Source organism: Lutra lutra, chromosome X, assembly GCF_902655055.1.
Source record: "Lutra lutra chromosome X, mLutLut1.2, whole genome shotgun sequence".
NCBI lineage: Eukaryota > Metazoa > Chordata > Mammalia > Carnivora > Mustelidae > Lutra > Lutra lutra.
The window spans coordinates 59,934,657-59,953,820 of NC_062296.1; the positions used below are offsets into that span (position 1 = coordinate 59,934,657).

General features: G+C 44.8%; 1 protein-coding gene across 1 annotated transcript in view; it reads left to right on the forward strand.

The window, feature by feature from the left end:
- Positions 1-1,736: 1,736 nt before the first annotated feature.
- DIPK2B (divergent protein kinase domain 2B) overlaps positions 1,737-19,164 on the forward strand; it is a 31,559-nt gene continuing 14,131 nt past the window's right edge. Inside the window, exons 1-2 of the mRNA XM_047716193.1 lie at positions 1,737-2,212; positions 8,789-9,053. Of these exons, the coding sequence (XP_047572149.1) occupies positions 1,980-2,212; positions 8,789-9,053 (498 nt within the window). The 5' untranslated portion in view covers positions 1,737-1,979. The remainder of the gene's footprint in view (positions 2,213-8,788; positions 9,054-19,164) is intronic.

Genomic DNA, 19,164 nt, shown 5'->3' on the forward strand with positions numbered 1-19,164 from the left:
TACCCAATTTCAAGACATTGTCTATAGCTACAATAATCAAGATTGTGTGACAGTGACAGAGGAACAGACACACAGGTCAATGGAACGGAATTGAGAATCTAGACATAGCCACCTATAATTACAGACAACCGATTTTTGACAAAGGTGCAAAAGCAATTTGATGGAAGAAGGATAGATTTTTTAATAAATGGTGCTGGAGCAATTGGATATCCATTGGCAAAACTATGAACCTGCTTGACCTAACCACATCCTACAGAAAATTTAATTCAAACTGGGTCATAGATTTCAATGGAAAGTATAAAACTATAAAACTTTTATAAGAAATCATAGGAGAAAAGCCCCTGGGGTCTAGGGCTAAGTGAAGAGTTCTTATACTTGACACTAAAACCATGATCCAAAAAAGGAAAAACATTGATTCTGCAAAAGACCCTGTTCAGAAGATGAAAGACGAGTTCCCCCCTGGGAGAAAATATTTGCAGGCCACATATCTAACACAGAACTAGTATCGAGAATATATAAAGAACTTTCCCAACTCCAGAATTAAACACAACCGAACATTCCCCTGAGGAGGACAGATAGTGAGGTTATAAGCACATGTTTAATCATCGGAGAACAACCATTAACCTGCTCTTCCTGCCAATCATTAGCCAAACCGCCCAATTCTTCTGAGACCATCCCCGGCCCCCTCTTATCTGCCTTGTCCCTCCTCCCCTATTCCAAGCCTGCCTTCCCTGGTTTGGTCCTCGTATGCTCTCTCCATTCCTAAATTAGCACTCCCTTCCACTCCCATGCTGTGGGCCTTATCTTGCTGTCAGAAGGAAGGCAATTGTGGACAGTAAATGCCACCAAGTCAGGCTGGCATGGAGAAGGGAGGCAGGGTGGTGAAGGGAAGGGGGACAGGCAGTTGGGGACGGGGTGGGGGGACGGCGGGTCGAGGGACAGACATAGCTGGGTGCAGGCCGAAGAATCTTTCCGGTGCTCCCTCATCACATCAGAGACCACCAGATTCCATCTTCTCCCTGCTCAGCTCTGCGAGAGGAGCTGATACATGGGCTAACTTGAGTTTTTCTATTCCTGAAGCAGCCAAACGTTTTTACCACTGGAATCAGTGTTAAATGTGCCATTTAATTACCAGCAGACTGACCTAGAGTTATTTCACAGCCAAATAGAATCAAAGTGGGGCTGGGATGGATCGTCAAGGGGTGGGCCAAAGTATCCACTGCAGACGGGGGAAATTGCTGTGTCTGTGTGTGCGTGTGTGTGTGAGAGAGAGAGAGAGAGAGAGAGAGATCTATAGGGAGAGATGTAATTGATGTGTGTGTGTGTGTGTGTGTGCATGTGATCCATCGGGATAGTTGTGATTGGGGTGTGTGTGTGTGAGAGAGAGAGAGAGAGAGAGAGAAAGAGATCCACAGAGAGAAATGTAGTGTGTGTGTGTGTGTGTGTGTGTGTGTGTGTGTGTGTGTGGAGAGAGAGAGAGATTCACAGGGAGAGATGTAACTGGGGGGTAGGGGCACATGCAAGAATAGGGACAGATGTGCCCAGAACTGAAACAGTGGAGGGTGGAGACCTTCAGGATCCTTTGAAACTCCCAGGTGGAATCCAGGTCGGACACACATCCTGAATGGACCTTTCCTGCCCAGCCAGGATATCCTGTGTTTGTCGAAAGGACCGCACAGGGAAGCCCTGACCATTGTCCTTCCCTAAATCTGCCAGTCAGCCCTTCCCCAGCCTGAGGCAGCCGCCCCAGACAGAGGAAGAGTAACTCTGGAAACGGTGTTATCAGCATCCTCCGTGGACTTCCTCATCTCCTCTCCAGCCACATTAGCCCCAAGCTCCTTAGCATCCTCAAACAGAAATTGGGGAAGCTGAGATGGGGTCATTGCCCCGGACCCAGCCCCCTCTCTTTTGCCAAGCCCTAGCCCTGCGCAGCTCTGAGTGAGCAGCTGAAGGCTGCGGGCGGGAATCTGGAGCGGGAGATGGAGCCCCAGCTGGGGCCCAAGGCTGTCGGCCTCTGCCCGGGCCGCCTGGTGCTGCTGCTGTGGGTCTCAGCCCTGAGCTGTTCTTTTTCCTCGCTGGCTTCTCCCTCTCCTTCTCTGGTGCCCCGAAGCAGAACCAGCTACAGTTTTGGAAGGACTTTCCTCGGTCTTGATAAATGCAATGCCTGCATCGGGACATCAATTTGCAAGAAGTTCTTTAAAGAAGAAATAAGGTCAGAATCTCTGTTCGATAATTCCGAGGGGCAAACTCCTGTTCTCTTCGCTTGATGATGGCCAGGAGGCAATTTCAGTGGGGGGAGCTGAAGCAAAGTCATGTAATCAGAGCAGTGATGGGTTGAAATTGGGGTGAGGAGGGGGAAAAGGAATGAAGCTAAGTGCTAGCCCTAAATGCTAAATCCAAAGTTTTCTTTTGAAGTAGGAGCTTAAAGTGTTCTTTTCTATGAATGGAGTAGCCCGGGATCATTGAGTTTACCAAGCTCATTTCTCATAAAAAGAGGGAAATAAAATTAATAGAAGGCCTACTATGTGACAGACATTTTAAAGCTTATTTTTTATTCTTTCCACATCACCATCCTGGAACGTTAATGTTTAGCACTCATTACTCAGAGAGTGACCAGAGCAAGATTAAGTGACTTGCCCAAGGTCACCACCTACTAAGGGGCAGATCTGGGATTCAAACCAGGGCAGTTTACTTCAAAGTTTCGTAACCAATTTTCTTATCCAGAGGAAAACCCAAGTTTAGTGAATGGTGATGCATTTGGATCTCACCAAAGGATGGTATCACACTCTGGAGTTCAAGCCTGTCAGTACAGAGTTCAATGAGTCTTGACGACAGTCAAGACCCAGTAGGTGCTCCAATGGCATTGCTGTAACTCTTGCTCATTGCCCTCAAAGGGCTCAGGAGGAGAGAGCCATGTTACAAATAACAATAATAAGATGTGGCCTGAAATGTACAGGCCCTCCGGGAGTTCTAAGGAAGGGGGATATTAATTCTAAATGGGGGCTGGAGAAAGCATTCAGAGCAAGGCCTTTAAAGGATGAGCCAAAATTTAGGAGACAAGCTTAAGGTAGAAGGACCAGCTAAAGCAATGGCCCAGGGTGTGGGGAGAGGAGAGAAGCACTTAGTGGTTGGAGCATGGGGCCAATGTGGAGGAATGGTCAAGGAGGCTATTGGAAGAGGCAGATGGGGAAGGGGCCTCGAATGCCATTCCGAGGAATTGGGACCTTCACCCGTGGGCCAGCAGTTCCCAGCCTCTTCGAGACCTTTTGTAATAGGCCTTTTCTCCTCAGCCCTCCTCCAGGAACCTATCTGAGGCATGTAAGATTTGGTAACCAAACAAACAGCACTAATTTGCAATAATTTGATTTTCAGTCTGTACTAACCGAAGACATATTTGATTATTCAACTAAGTTACTAAACAGATATAATGAATGGAAAATATCGATCAAAAATGTGGAACTTTGGCGAGATGATAGATATCGTATTGATGTGGACTTTCCCCATTAGGTCTTTTTATAAGGCGTCTCTAATGGTGAAGAGTTGAAAGACTTTCCAACTGGCAAAACTATTGCAGGCAATGGCAAAGGAGTTTAGTGGGGTAGAGATAAGATGACACTTGTGTTTTGGAAGAATCTTCTGGAAGGCAATGTGAGTCTGCCTTTGATTCATGTCATGATCTCAGGGTCCCAGATTGGAGCACAACCGCAGGCTTCCTGCTCAGTGGGGAGTCTGCTTCTTCTCCCTCTGCCCCTCCCCCTGCCACCCTGCTCATGCACTCTCTCTCACTCTCAAATAAATAATTAAAGAAAAATAAAAAATAATAATAATTTTAAAAAGGAAAGCAGTGTGCAGGATGGATTGGTTGACGTTGGCAGGGGCAGCCAGGTCAGTTCTCCTAGCCCAGGAGAAAGGTCAGTGGGAACAAAGCAGGGCAGGAAGGATGCCAGTGGGTTCAGCTAGAGAAGTCATTTTGTTGACCAACTCAGTGTGACAGAAAGATGGGAATGTTGAAAGTGAACACAAGATTGCCATCCCGCCTAAGAAACGGGATGGGAAGGACCAAGAACATGGATGAAGTGGGGCTGATTCCTCAGAGAAAGGAGGCGGAGAGAACACGGACAGATTTTTCCGACAGGAGGGAGGGCCATTATGGGAGTCAACAGAAGGAGAGTCCCAGGGTCACATCCTCCCTAAGGTAACTAAACAAGAGTATATGAATCATATAGTTGACTCTTCGCCAAGTGGCAATAAATGAAATTTTTCTCACCAGGCAGGTATTGGCCGAATTCAGGGAACATTTCCCCACATGGGTTTGTGTTCCATTCAAGTTCAGGATATTACCTCAGCTCCCTCAGAATTTATGTTCCATGTGCGTCCGAAAGGGATGTGTCCAGAGACAGGCAGGAAAGCACTGGGTGGGGCAGGTTGCAGTTTAGGGCTCTCCATGTTGAGAACGTACATTCCTCAAGTTCAGCTGCAGAGAGAGACAGCGAGTGGTTGTGGGGACGTGGACTTGTTTATAGTTCTTTACAGCAGAAGCAACTGTTTCTTTATTTTAAAAGTAATAGCTATTTATTTTAGAATTTTCAAGAAATATTGAAGAAAGCACAAAATGAAAATCATGTATAATTCCTCCTTCATTATATATCCTTGCCACTTTTTTCTAAGTATGGATTTAAAATTTTTTTTCAGCAAAAATGTGATCATCCTATGTACACTCTTCTATAAACTTTAACTTAATAGTATATCAGGAACACGTTTCCACATTACTAACTATTCTTCAACGTCAGCCATAGAGGCATTTTTCTAGATTGTCTCCTTTGGCAAGGAAAACAAAAGTAAAATTAAACTCTTGGGACTGCACCAAAACAAAAAGCCTTTGCACAGCAAAGGAAACTAGCAACAAGACCAAACAAAAAAACAACCCACCAAATGGGAGAAGATAGCTGCAAATGATACAACCACACTTTGATTTTTAATGGCTTTGCAGTATTCAATCACATCAGTCAACCGTAATTTAAATAATCCACTGCTGTGAGACAGCTAGGTATTTTTTTTCTTTTCAGCATTATAAACAGTGTTATGTAGAACATCCTTATTGCTAGATTTTTGTGCACATCAATCATAAATTCCTATGACAGATTCTCAAAAGTGGAAAATTCTGGGTCACAAAACGCAGTGCATTTTTAGGAGACTTTATATATGTATATATCTCCAAATGGAGACTTCTACCTATAGAGCTCATCTTGCACGCTCACAAATATTTAATATTACTGCTATTCTTAGTTTGTATGTCTTCTGAGTTGAGCCTTTTTTTCAGGATTACAGGTCATTTCTTTTAAGGGATGGGCTTGTAGAATTCATTTCTTTAAATTAATTTATTTTTTTAATTTAAATTCAATTAGCCAACATATAGTATGGGCCATTTCTATTCCTTGTTTGCTAAATTATCTGTAAGTTCATATCTTTACCTCTCTTTCTAAGAGTGTTCCTCTTGTTCATCTCCAAATATTTTCCCACTTTAACAAATGACTATGATGATAACATTAGGGAAAAGCCCAGCAGAACTCGCAGATGAACGCATCTTTCCTTCTAACCCTTATCTTCTCTTTGGCAAGAACGCTAATGATAAATTTGTTGCTTCCCATACCCAACGGTTGACCTTTGAACATTTCCATGTTTTGGGTACCAGTTTCCCCATGCATTCCGTGTCGACTTTCAAGTCCTGAATGAAAGAGTTAAGGGAAGCCAGAAAAAAAGAGTAAACCTGATTGACATAGTCTTCCTTCTGAAAACATACCTATCTGTGAATTCCTAATCGATCGTGCCAGCTGATGAGATCGACCAGGAAACTGATCGATCATAATTCATCTATGTGCAGATCATAGGTTGGGGAGAAAGGTGGAGGCGGGGGACTTAACAGCAGTATTTCTTATCAGAATTACTCCTAGGGATTCCTGGCTTCTCACCAAGACAGGTGCTTTCCCTGCCCTTCCTTCCTGTACTCACTTGGACTTGCACCCCCATCCCCCAAATCCCAAAGTCTTAAAGGAAGTTTAAATACTTCTGATTAGTGGAGGGGTCGCAGTAAAATAAGTAAATCATTAGACTCGCTTTTGCCTTCTCTTCTCCGTTGCCCTCATCTGTCTCTTTCATCTCAGAAGATCATAGTAATGATTGCTTTAACTCACTTTCTGGAATTAAGTTGGGGTCTCAGGAGCTGCAGGGCCCCAGAGCTTATGGCAAAAGCATCCATGTACACGTTCCGTCGTCCACGCATGCGCTCATCCACTCATTAACCCATTCATTCAAGCATCCGTTCATGCAGAACCATCCCTCTGCAGCCAGCCACCCAGCTAGTCCTCCTCATTTCCCTCCATTCACTTATCATCCCTCTATACATCCAAATACACATCCATCCATCCAACTAAAATGCACTGGGCACTAAATTCATACCCACCCCTCCGCTAGGCACTGAGTGACCAAGTTGAAGGAAGCCCAGTTGTAGCCCTGCAGGAGTTTACTTTCCACTGGGAAAACCATGATGATACTGGGAAAATGGAAGAAAGTATCTCAGACAAAGGGATGGGTACATGACCAGGTGAGTGGAGGCTCTGAGGTGCAAAATGACATGGCTTAGCCAAGGATGATCACTGATTCGGTGAGAAAAAACAAGGTTGGAAGGGGGAGCAGCAGGAGATGGGCCCAGAAAGAACGCTGTGAACTGCTGTAAGTAGTGTGACAGGTGTCCTGAGAGCTTTTGGGAAGACGCTGGATGCTTTAAGAGTTCTAGGCAGACCCGAGGGATGGAGAAGAAGAAAGGGAGGCAAGAAATATTTAAGAAGGCATGTCTACAAACTTAGTGTTTGACGGAATGCAAGCATGAAGAATATGCTAGAGAAAAGAGTGTTTTATTCTCATTGCAGCACTGTTGCTCTGTCCCACACCTCCACCCTGTCCTCCATGTTGAGGGGCTTGGGTAGATTGGACCACACGAACTCTTTGCTTTCTTCCAGCTCTGGAAACTATGATACTGCTAGCTACGACCCCTAATAATGTTACCTACCAATCTGTTCCCACAAACGAAGTCATAAAAAGGATGACAGGGGACTAGGCTATGGCAAAGCACTTGAGATTGTGAGTTCTGGAGTCTTGAATGCCGCTCCCTCCAATTTCTGGTTGTATGACTTTGGACAAATTACTTCTCTGTGCCTCAGTTTCCTCATCTGTATGATTAAGAATACTACTGACTTCACAGGTTCGCTGCCAGGTTTAACTGAATAATTACACATGAAGCATTTAGCACAGTGACTGGCATGCCTAAGTGTTTCATACATGCGTGTTGTGACAATCAATGTCTAAGAGAGCTACCTATCATAAATCCTCGGTCACAGGCCTTTCAATGGGGTTAAACCCCCAGGAACAAGAGCAGCTATAGGAAACAAGCAGATAGGCCTGCCTCAGGGCCCTCTGCCCTTCTTTATCCTCTTGGAGGGGAGGATCATTCCCAATGGTTGTCCTGAGAAAGCTGGTAAAATTGACTCACTGCTGGTTTATAATGTTTCATCTTTTTTAAAATTTTTTATTTTTATTTATTTTTTTAAGATTTTATGTATTTATTTGAGGAAGAGAGCATGAGCTGGGGAGAGGCAGAAGGAGAGGGAGAAGTGGGATCCCCACTGAGCAGGGAGCCCAATGCAGGGCTCGTCCCAGGACCCCAGCATCATGACCTGAGCCGAAGACAGACGCTTAACTGACTGAGCCACCCAGGCGCCCCACAATATTTCACCTTTTTAAATAGATGTGTAACAATATTCTTGAGCAAAATTCTTTGAGCCTGCTTCCACAGCAGTTTGAATGACACTACTGCATTGTGGGAGATGTTAATTGATAGGTTCTCCTGGGGCACCTTCTTTGAGAATCTTGCAGTCTCTTAGGGTAAAGCTGCATCACGTAAGTGAGAAAACAAAGTTCTGGGGCCAATCAAAATGCTCATTTCCCCCAAAAGTCATGATCATGAGGTTGGTCCAATAATGCCCAATAATAAGAAGTTCCAGATTCTTACTTAAATTAAATATAGAACACATCTCAGAAGCCTAATACAATTAATCATGAAAGCAAACATTACCTTCCTAATTTTTCCTACATAAATCAGAAGGAGATTTCACATTCTCCCCTAATGGGAATGTTGGCATGTGGCCAGAAGAATCACTGGAGAAAAGAGTTAAGGTGGGGCCTAGGAAACTAGCAAGAGGGGTCCTAGGAGGGGACTAAGGACCAATCGGGCCGTTGTGTAACATGACACACCTCTTGGATCCCTGATGGCTTTGAAATGTGGTGACAATTTACCTGCCACTGTTTCCTGTGACTTGGCTGGTATGGATGACTTTAATCTTTGGACTGAAGGCAAAACTGAGGGGGCCACTTGGGATGGGATATGGGGAGCCAGTGCTCCTCCGAGTGCAGGCCCAGAAGTCTCTTCACGAACTATGGTTCCAAGACCCAGCCATTAGTCAGAGGGTGGGCTGTTTCTAGAACCAATGTTGAGGAAGGGGAAAGATCATGGGCTCTACTGACCGATGGCCCTGGATCTGCACCTCTGCTCGGCAATGTATTGTCTGAACTTGGGCGAGGTCCTTAAGCTCTGTAAGCCTCTGTAAGCTCCCCCTGCTTGTGTGCATGCTCTCTCTCTCTCTCTCTCTTCTGTCAAATAAATAAATTTTTACATCTTTAAATATATATATATTAAAAGAATAAAATAAATAAAATAAAAGGGCCCTTCTTCCAGGTTTGACAGCTGGCTGGCCTCCCCCCTTGGACTGCCTCCCGACTACCTGCCTTCTTACCCTGCAAATTACTCGGATGATTCCAAAACCTGGCGCCCCGTGGAGGTCTCCAGGCTGGCCAGCAAACAGCAGAGTGACATCTCGGACAGGAGAATCTGCGCCTCTGCGGCAGCCCCAGAAACCTGCAGCATCGAGCGCATCCTGCGGAAAACCGGGAGGTTCCAGAAATGGCTGCAGGCCAAGCGCCTCACACCGGATCTTGTGCAGGTGAGTGTGCTGGTCGTGAGGTGGAAGACAAAGGGGCAAGGTGGAGGGAGACATCTATTCTCAGCTCCGTGTGGGGAAAAGGAGTCACGGTCTGTCTGAAGTGGGACCAAACCATGTCACAAAGCAGAGTGGCTTGTGACAAGACGGTAACTAGACAGCTTTACTTACAGGGACCTTTCCCCTTGTCATCCTCCACTCTCGCTGACATGACATACACCACCCCCCAATGCCGCAACTATTTAGAAAACAATTTCTGGCTGCTCCCTCTGGTCTGAAGAACCCATGGGATGACCCTCACCAACCTTCCTCCTCCCCCCACCCGCCCCCACCCAGGGTTTAGCTCACCCTACAACCTTCTTGGGGGACCTTTGCCAACCTTCAGACCGTTCCCTCTCTTGGAAGCTCTCCTAGATACCCTGTTTCACCATCCAGAGAGCCCACTTTAAACATCAGCTTCCTCGTCCAATGCCCACCAGAAAGAAGAACCAAACCTGAGTCATGGCAGAAGCGCGGGCTCTGCTAATACAGCTCCCTCTTCCCATCAGAGAGCTCCCACTAGCTCCCCCCTGTAGGCTGCCTCCAGGACTTGAGCACATTGCTGATGTCCTCATACCTTGCTTTGGTTCCCCACCCCTGTGCTATGGTCCCCAGGATCCTGATTCCTCGCCCAAACCAGCACAACCACGTACCTCCCCACACACCCCAATGGGCCCCTGATGGCAGAAGGTGCCCCCTCAGAGGACTGAGGGCTGTCTCTCCTTCAGCCAAGATGGGAAAGAAGAGGTTCACCCCAAGCTCCCTGCCATGACAGGGCTGGAGAGCACGAACTGACACCTTCCAGTGGATGCCGACGCTGCCTCTTGCACTCCCCAGACCACAAGCCCCCTTCACATGGACACCTGAGGCTGCCTGAGTGACTTCTGAGCACTCAGACCTTCCCTTGGCTTCTTCAAGACGAGGGACACCAGCAAAGAACCACTGGTCCCTGGATGTGTCATACATGACATAAGACCACCTGGCTTTGTTCTTCAGTTGTGTGGGCACTGCTTTGCAATCAGGAGTAATCAAGCTGTGGGAACATGACTGCCATCTGACATCGAGCTTTCCAGTGGGAGCCTTTTGCACCCTGCTATGAATCTCTATACACCACTCTATGAATCTCACTGCCCTGGAGTGGGGTGAGAAGGAGCCAAAGGAAGTCAAGCCCTTCCCAGGCCAGGGAGGTGGTGGTGGGATCCAACATCCACGTCTTGGAGTTTGCGCAGGAGACAGGAAGTGGAGGAGGCTCAGGTGAGAAGAACCACCCCCTTTCCCGGGGCTGCTCAACACTGAGCAGAACCCAATAACAGAAGACAGATAACAAAGCCCCCACCATGGTCCACACCATACATATAATCTCCCTGTGCCTCTCTTCCTGCACCAGTCGACAGACCCTCCACGCACTGGCCTGGGTACCTGTCATCTGCCATTTGTTGGCCACAGCAAGTACCAAGCCACAGGAAGGACCAATGTGAGACCTTTTCCACTTTGCCTCAACTATACGCTCAGGAACTAGTGAAAGTCCCCAGGAAAATCTAAACAAGATACACACGGAATTGTTTGAGAACCCCCTTGAAAATCCCATCACCTCTTCTTGTCCCCATCATGGACAGGTCCCAAGCTGAAGGACACAGTTCCCCTAAGGTACTGGTTCCAGATTACCTCCACTCGGGACCCTGGACAACACACCAAAGGACATCCGGGGGCTCAGGATACACTTGAGATCCCATAGAAAGTGGCCAGATTGACTTTGAACTAAGGAAAGCTCCCTCTTTCCTTCATCTTCTAGAGATTTCCATAATAACAACCCCCCAGGGATTATCCCAGCCCCCACCCCAGCAAGTCCAAAGCAACCTGCCCAGTACATCTAGCATCACCCACCATGATGAGTGTAGACATTGGGTTTAGACAAAAGATCTCTGGGGTCCAGAAACTCTTCCTGAGCTCTGCCACTTGAAGCTGGGGTGAAACAGGAAGGAGCAGAGACCCAGGAAGAACAAAGAGCTGCCACTTCCCATGCCCCTGGTCAACAAGCTTCAACACTGTGCTTTATCTTGGGGACACAAAATGAATCTGACCCAAGCTCCACCTCCAGGAGCAGGTGGCCCAACAGCAAGTACAGGTAAGAACACAAACCACCACAAAGCAATGTGGTAGATGTTACAGTGATACTCAGTAAGGGAACAGAGGACAAACCATTGACTTGGGTCCTTCACTCACCAACCAGGTGACCTAGCCTTTAAGCGCAGGACTTCTCTGCTTTGTTTGCCCCAACATCCTTCCTCCCAAAGTGGGTTGGGGAGGGAGGCCTGATGGATGATCTCCAAGAGCCTCCCAGCTCTGACATTCTCCAACTTGAGATGACTCTGCTTCACTTATTTTTTAACAAATCCTGATGAACGACTGCTGTCAGCAGGTGCTCTCATGGGTTCCTTGATTTCCTAATTCTTTTTTTTTTAATTTTATTTATTTATTTGAGAGAGAGAGAGAGAGAGCGAGCATGAGCAGAGGGGAGAGGCAGGGGCAGAGTCCCCGCTGAGCAGGGAACCCAACAGGGGGCTCAATCCCAGGACCTGGAGATCACAACCTGAACGAAAGGCAGACGCTTAACCCACTGAGCCATCCAGGAGCCCCTTGGTTTCCTACTTCTCAAAGGGCAGCAAATAGTGTCTCTCCTACCCAATTCATTCATCCTAATGAGCTAATGAGTATAAAGACGTTTTAGAAAAAGTCCATCGCCATCGAAATACACGGCAATATTATTATACTGAGAGATCTCTTTCTTCAGTGTGTCGTGCTAAAATCTGCTCGACTAAATTCATCCTCTCACTCTAACATGCAGCCAAACCAGGTTTCCTTCTTTTTGCCAAAAACACATCCATTAACAACACCCCATTAAGACACATCCAAAGCCACAACCATTTTCACTTTTTAGCTAACTCATCTTTTCATCCCCACCAGAGATTTTTCCTTTCTTTTTTTTCTAAATTTAAATTCAATTAGCCAATGTATAATACATCATTATTTTCCTTTCCTTATTAAAAACATGAAAAATATCAGCAGCCATCTTATAAATGCTGAACAAAGTCCGTTTTTCCTCCATCTACTAAAGATCAAGGTTATGGGCACCCCGTTTGGAAACACTTCCTCCCTCTCCTGTCCTCCTTTCCAGATACACTTTCACCTTAGGATTCTGCAGAATGCCCTAAGTGTTCTGTCCCCTTTCCCTCCAGGGCCTTATTCCAAGCAGCACCCAAACTCCCACACTTTCCTTCTTATCAAAACTCACCTTCCAGGGCACCTCGGTGGCTCAGTTGGTTAAGTAACTGCCTTTGGCTCAGGTCATGATCCTGGAGTCCTAGGATCAAGTCCCACATCAGGCACTCTGCTCATCAGGGAGCTGGCTTCTCCCTCTGCCCCTCGCCCCTTTCATGCTCTCTCTCTCTCTCTCTCAAATAAATAAAATCTTAAAAAAAAAAAACCACCTTCCAGACAGTTTGAAATGGATCCATCATCGCCAAAGGTGGGTGTTGGGGGGAAACTCACCTATCTGCCCCAGACAGTTGAAAATGAGTGTTCACACAAAAACTCACACGTGAATGTTCACAGCAGCACTGGTCACAAGAGCCAAAAGGCGGGAACGACCCACACATCCATCAACTGATGGATGAATAAACAAAACATGTTATTGCCGCACGATGGAATGTTATTTGACCATAAAAAAGACTCAAGTCCTGATACCCGCTATCAGGGTAGCTTCAAAACATGAAGCTTCAAAACATTACGCTAAGTGAAGGAGGCCAATGCAAAAGGACAAACACTGGAGGATTCCCTGTAGAGGAGATGTCTAGAATGGGCAGACCCATAGAGACAGAAAGCAGATTAACTGAGGGGGAGAATTAGGAATGAATGCTTCATGGGCACAGGGTGCCTGTTGGGGGTGATGGAAAAATCCTGGACTTAGAGAGTGGTGACAATTGTACAACCTTATGAGTATACTAAAAGCCATTGAGTTATACACCTTAAAATGGCTAGAATGGTACATTTTATGTTATGTGAATTTCACCTCAGCTTAAAAAAAAAAAAAAGGAAAGATAAGCCCCGTAGAAACTTCACCAATCCTGTGACTTTATTCCCTTGGAGCCCCAAGAGGTGATGGGCAGCAAATCCAATAATTTAATTCATGCTAGGATGTTAACAGCTAATAACATTTCACTGTGAGCTCTCCAAGAAACCATTTGTGTGTAAAACCAATATGGTAATACTTGTACTTGTCCATCCCATGACTATCTCACACCTTCCTAATACATCCTTGCATCCTCCCTCCCACACACACAAAATCCAGATGTGCCCCTAGAATCCTTCTCAGTGATGCTCCAGGCAAGTAGCCTATTTCGGGGGGACTGTTCATCCCAGATTTGGCCGAAAAGCTCGGCTGGCCCCAGGAATTCTCTCGACCATGACTTGAGTGGGTGTTCCCTGATTTTCTCAAAAGCCACTTTCCAACCGGGATCTAGGCCAGGGCCCTCCAGTGTGTGTGTGTGTGTGTGTGTGTGTGTGCGCGCGCGCGAGCGCGCGCGCCAGTGCACGTTTGCGGAAAGGAGAAGGGGCCGCAGGGAACCCACAGGTTTGCTCAGAGAACTGACAAGGGAGAGAAGAGAAACAGCCAAAGAAATAAAAGAAAATTTAAAGGGTGGGGGGTGGGGATGTGACCGGTGCAGGGCCTTCTGAACTTTGATGGTGAGCTCTGCTTATGAGTAAATAAAGTCAGCTTGGATGAAAAGCCCCAGTAGTCAACAGCCAGGGAGTCAGTGGCTCCCCCGCTCCTGCAGGGCCAAGAGCTCCTTTGTATTAAGGACACTTTCTCAAGTCACGGGGCCGTAAGTATGCTGCAGGGACCAGAAAAATCAGCCAGAGGGTGAAACAGTGCAGTGTGTGTGTGTGTGTGTGTGTGTGTGTGTGTGTGTGACTTACGCTAATAAAACCGTGACTTTTCTGCTTCAAAAAACTGCATTGTTCTGTTCTGATGGGAATATCCCACAGCCTAAATTACTAGCCCACAGACAGAACCACAGCCAAGAACACCACCCTGTTTATCATGATCTGCCTGTTCGAAAAACCACAAAGAAGGCTTCCTCTGCTGTTATGCCAAGTGCAAAGAGGCAACCACCCCAGCAGTGCGTGGCTAATCGGAGGAAAACACATATCCCCCATTGGGTCCGCCTCCCATCCCCTCAACTACTGGCTGCTTCTGACATTGTTCTCAACACAGACCCTGTTTTTCCCTCCAGTGGGAACAGTATCCGTGGCCACGCAGCCTGTTCTCCCACTAGATGGCAGTATAGAGTCTTCAGGCCGCTACCTTCTAACAAGGATGGCTGGCAATTTTACTTCGTCCGTCTTGGTAATTTTTTAAAAAAGAGATAGAATCAAGGGCAGTGAGCAAATTTAGCAAAACACATGTTAACCATTTAATTGGAGTATGGTTTTAGAGGTAAATACTAAAATAAAACTCATTTGTACTTGTAGCTATTGTACCTGTACTTGAAGTTAATTTAAAAATACTTAAGAAGGGTTTGCAGGACCTATGTGAGGCCCTAGGAGGGTATTAGGGTGTGGATACAAGGTCCCGGCACTCTGGGAGACGACACCCCGCTGGGGCGGAAAGCCCATTGTGATACGAGACAGGTTATGATAACGTGTTTGAACGAAGATGAAAATCTTATGTTAGAGTCACAGCTAGTTTTAAAATCCATAAGGATTTTAATCTCTCACAGGCTACCAGGTCAAGGACCCTTCCAAAAAGTTATATATATATATATATATATATATATATATATATATATATATATATATATATATATTTTTTTTTTTTTTTTTTTAAATAACATGGCCAGATTGATGCTAGAAAAAGAAAAATAGCTGATCAGTGGCCATACCATTTTCACACTGATCTAATAACAGAGTCAAAGATGAAATGAGTATCAATGAAAAAAGAAATATAAGCTAGTGACTAAAAGTGCCTGGCCAGTCCCACATAGGTCTATTCCCAGAACATCAACACATACCCTCTGGCTGACCCATCTTTGGAGAGCAGAGGCCCTTCCGAGGCCCAATGTGGTCTTGAGACCCTGCTTCCCATGACCCTTGGGTGGTACTTATGGTACTTTGTCGCCCATGGGAGTTTCAGGAGCCAACTGGAGAGAGATTACAGGTCTTGGATCTGAGCTCCACCCAGCCCACTTTTCTCCCTCCAGTCACGGCACCATTGACAGTTGAAACAACTAAGGCTTTGGATCATAGGTTTCGTAGAGGATTGCAAACACAGAGAGACTTCATCACCTCGGCATGTGCGACAACGTTATCTGGAATGGGATGGAGACTATTTCCTGGCTCCATTTTATCATAGGCTCGTGGAAAAGGGACTAACAGATCACTCAGCCTGTCTGCTCAAATGAGTCCCAAATTACTCCTGATGGATCTTGCAAACGAAAAGAAGACAGTGAAAGGTGTTCCCCACCTTGACGAAAACAAGTTGGGAAATTGAAGAGAAGCAAGAGAAGACTCAGGGAAGGTAGACGTGAGATGAGTCACCAGGGGTTCCTTCCCAGTGAGTTCCAATGGAGAATAGAGGCAGCCCACAGCCACAGCAGAACTAAAGCCTGGACGAACATCAAGATGGACCAGCCAAAGCAGGCTCTTCCTTCATGGGGCTCTCAGCTTTCCCTGGACTTGGCTGTTAGCCAGCCAAACCTATTCTTCAATAAATCAAGCCATCTTTTGTTCTTGCTACGATTTCTTTCTTTGCTATTTCAATATCCCTATTTTGACATATGCTGGAACAAAAATGTTTGCTTGGCTCAGAAGCCTAAGAATTGGTTGTTTCTCTGCATATGCCTGCATAATACAAAGTAAACAGAGGTTAAACTGTATAGCATATGATAGATATCTAGAAAGACAGTCACTTGAAAAAAATTAATGATGAAAATAACTGTTAAGTTGGTTGGGTTCTAAAAACAGTTTATTAGGCCACAAAACCTCTCAATAAATTTCAAAAGGTAGAAATAACAGAGACCACTTTCTCTGATTAAAAGGCAATAGCAGGGAGTGCCTAGGTGGCTCTAATGGTTAAGCATCTGCTTTGACTCAGGTTATGATCCCTGGGTCCTGAGATCGAGCCCCCATGTTGGGCTCCCAGCTCAGTGAGGTGTCTGCTTCTCCCTCTGTCTCTCCCCCTGCTGCGCTCTTCTCTGTCTCTGTCTCTCTCTCAAATGAATAAATAAAATCTTTAAAAAGCAAAATAAATAAAAGGCAATAACATCACACATTAACAACAATAAAAAGGGAGAGAAAAAAGAACCCTACCAAATCTGGAATTTTAAAACATTATCTTTGAACCACAAAGCACATAACTGAAATTATAATTATATCAAGAAAATAACAATCATAAAAACTTTATATAGCCCCAATCTATGATTTAACTGTTGCCCCATCACTGCTCAGAGGAGAACTGGAAACCAATCCAGTGCTGTGTTAAGCAGCTATCCATACAACTTTGGTCATTAATGAGGAGGAATAATACAAAAAGATTTAAAAATGAGGAATTACAGGGGCGCCTGGGTGGCTTAGTCAGTTAAACTTCTGCCTTCAGCTCAGGTCATGATCTCCGGGGTCCTGGGATTGAGTCCTGCATCAGGATCTCTGCTCAGCGCAGAGCCTGCTTCTCCCTCTGCCTCTCCCCCTACTCGTGCTCTCTCTCTCTCTCTCTCTTCTCTGTGTCAAATAAATAAATAAGATTCTTTTTAAAAAATGAGGAATTATATGTCAACTTGGTCCTGACTCAGGGCCACTTATAACATTAAAAACTTTTCCAGTTTTGCCAGCCCTTCTCCCTAAGGATTACCAAGAATTCTATGGAAGACTTGATTTGTAAACCTTTTCAGTGGATTAAGTGCAAAGCAAGTGTATTTATCCCTGGTTTATGTATATAAGAGCACGAACCACAGAGCAACGTATCAACCTGTTTCAGGTCAAGATAGATTTCTACCCACTGAACCATACATGCGTCCTAGACTCTTGGGGTTGAAAGAAACTTGAAAGCTTACTAATTGAAACTCTAGAAATATTTGCATCCTTTATCTTACCATACAAAATGGAAAACTCACTACTTTAAGAAATAGCCTATTCCTTCTTTTGAACAGAACAAATCGTTAGAAAGTTCATCCCAAATCCGTCTTCTGTTGGCTTTTGCTCATTTAAATTATTAAATTATTTTCACTCCTTGGAGTTATATGTGACGTTTTTCCCTTCCATATGTTTGCCCCCTCGATCCTGGTTTCCCGGTCCAGATAATCCCCAATTCCCTTTCCCATCTAGGTCATTCCCTTCAAATTGATGCACACTAAACATTGTATCAGCTAAAACCCCTGCTACAGCTAGACCTTCATTTTCATTAAATATGATCTTCTTAGATTAAATCCATTACTCTAAGAGCCTGTCAACTTGATTCTGTTACTCATCATAGTCACTATCACCCAACTGCATATCACTATCCTGTGTTGATGAACACAGTTTTTATCTAGGTCCTAGTCATAAATAAAAATGTTAAAGAGAGCAGGGAGAAAGAGAAAGTCTTCTTTTTCTATGGGGATTAATCCATGAATTCTCCTTACTGTTGAATGCTTCACTGAAGTTTACATGTTCTAAGTCTATTGCATGTCTTGGATTAAAAATCAAATAATCAGGTCAAAGAAAAAAAGTGAAGTTAATCTAGAATGATTTGATTAAATGAATCCTATATCACAAAATTTAGCTATTTTCAAAGCTTTTCAATCAAAGGAGAAATTACATATTTAAAGGCAAAAATCTTAAGTGTACAGCTAGATAAAGTTTTGCATGTGTTCCCTCATGTAACCGTGCTGCACATCAAGACAGTGAACGTTTCTAACCCTTCAGAAGGCTCTTTCATGTCACTGCCCTACAAAGACAACACCCCTCAAAGGTAACCAATGGTACTATTTTCTTGAGACTCTCCTGGGTTTAGCTCTAAAAGATCCACATCCTAGGAAACCTCTCAATCCCAAGCAAACTGGAGCCACTGGTCATCCTACCCCCTCCAACGGTAACCACTGTTCTGACCTAAATCACCCTGAATTAGTTTTGCCTGGTTTTGAACTTCATTTTAATGAAATCACACAGTATATACTGAGCGTGGTGCTGTGTGCCATTTTCCATGTTGTTGCATGAATCAGTAGTTTAGTTTTTTCTTTTCATCACAGTCTAATATCCCACTATGTGATGTCACTATTTATTCATCCCACATTTGATGAACATTTGGGCTCTATTTAGTTTGGGCAATTGTGAATTAAAGCTGCTACAAACATTCTTATATATGTCAGTTGGTGGACATGAGTATACTTATGGAAGTAAAATCGCCAGATGATGACACGTACGTAGGGACTCGTTTAGTGGATCTTATCAGTTTTCCAAAGTGGTTGTACTGATTTCATCAAGGTTACATATATTCATTATAAAAATGTCTAAAGTATATATATTTTTAAATCCATAAGGAAGTAGGGGGGAAAAATCACTTAGAACCCACCCCCCAGAGGCCACCACTGTGAACACATTAGAGGTCTTCCTTCTAGTCTTTTTTCTAGTGCTATTAACTTAATTAAAAAGAAGTTGAAGAACTAGAAGTTGAATAAGTTGAAAAATTATAAGTTGAATAAATATATGGAAAATGCAGTATATGGAATGTTGCACATTCCTCTGTAACTTAATATGGTATCACATGCCCTCCCCTATATCACTAATGAGGAGAAAAGTTGCCATGAGACACACAAAGAAAGGCCAAGGTGATAGGGTGGTTTTGTAACATATCACCTTGGCCTGGCTGAAGTGCATTTCCCAGAATTCCCTTTCCTGTTAGTTTCCATTTCCAGTGGGTTATGGAAAGATTTCATTGGGAGTTTTGGAGGGCAGAAGGGAAACAGTGACCAGTTTTTAGCTCACACACAGTGTCCCCTCTGCTGGCTTCCCTTGTTGGGGTGAGGTCAATTGTGTGAGGTCA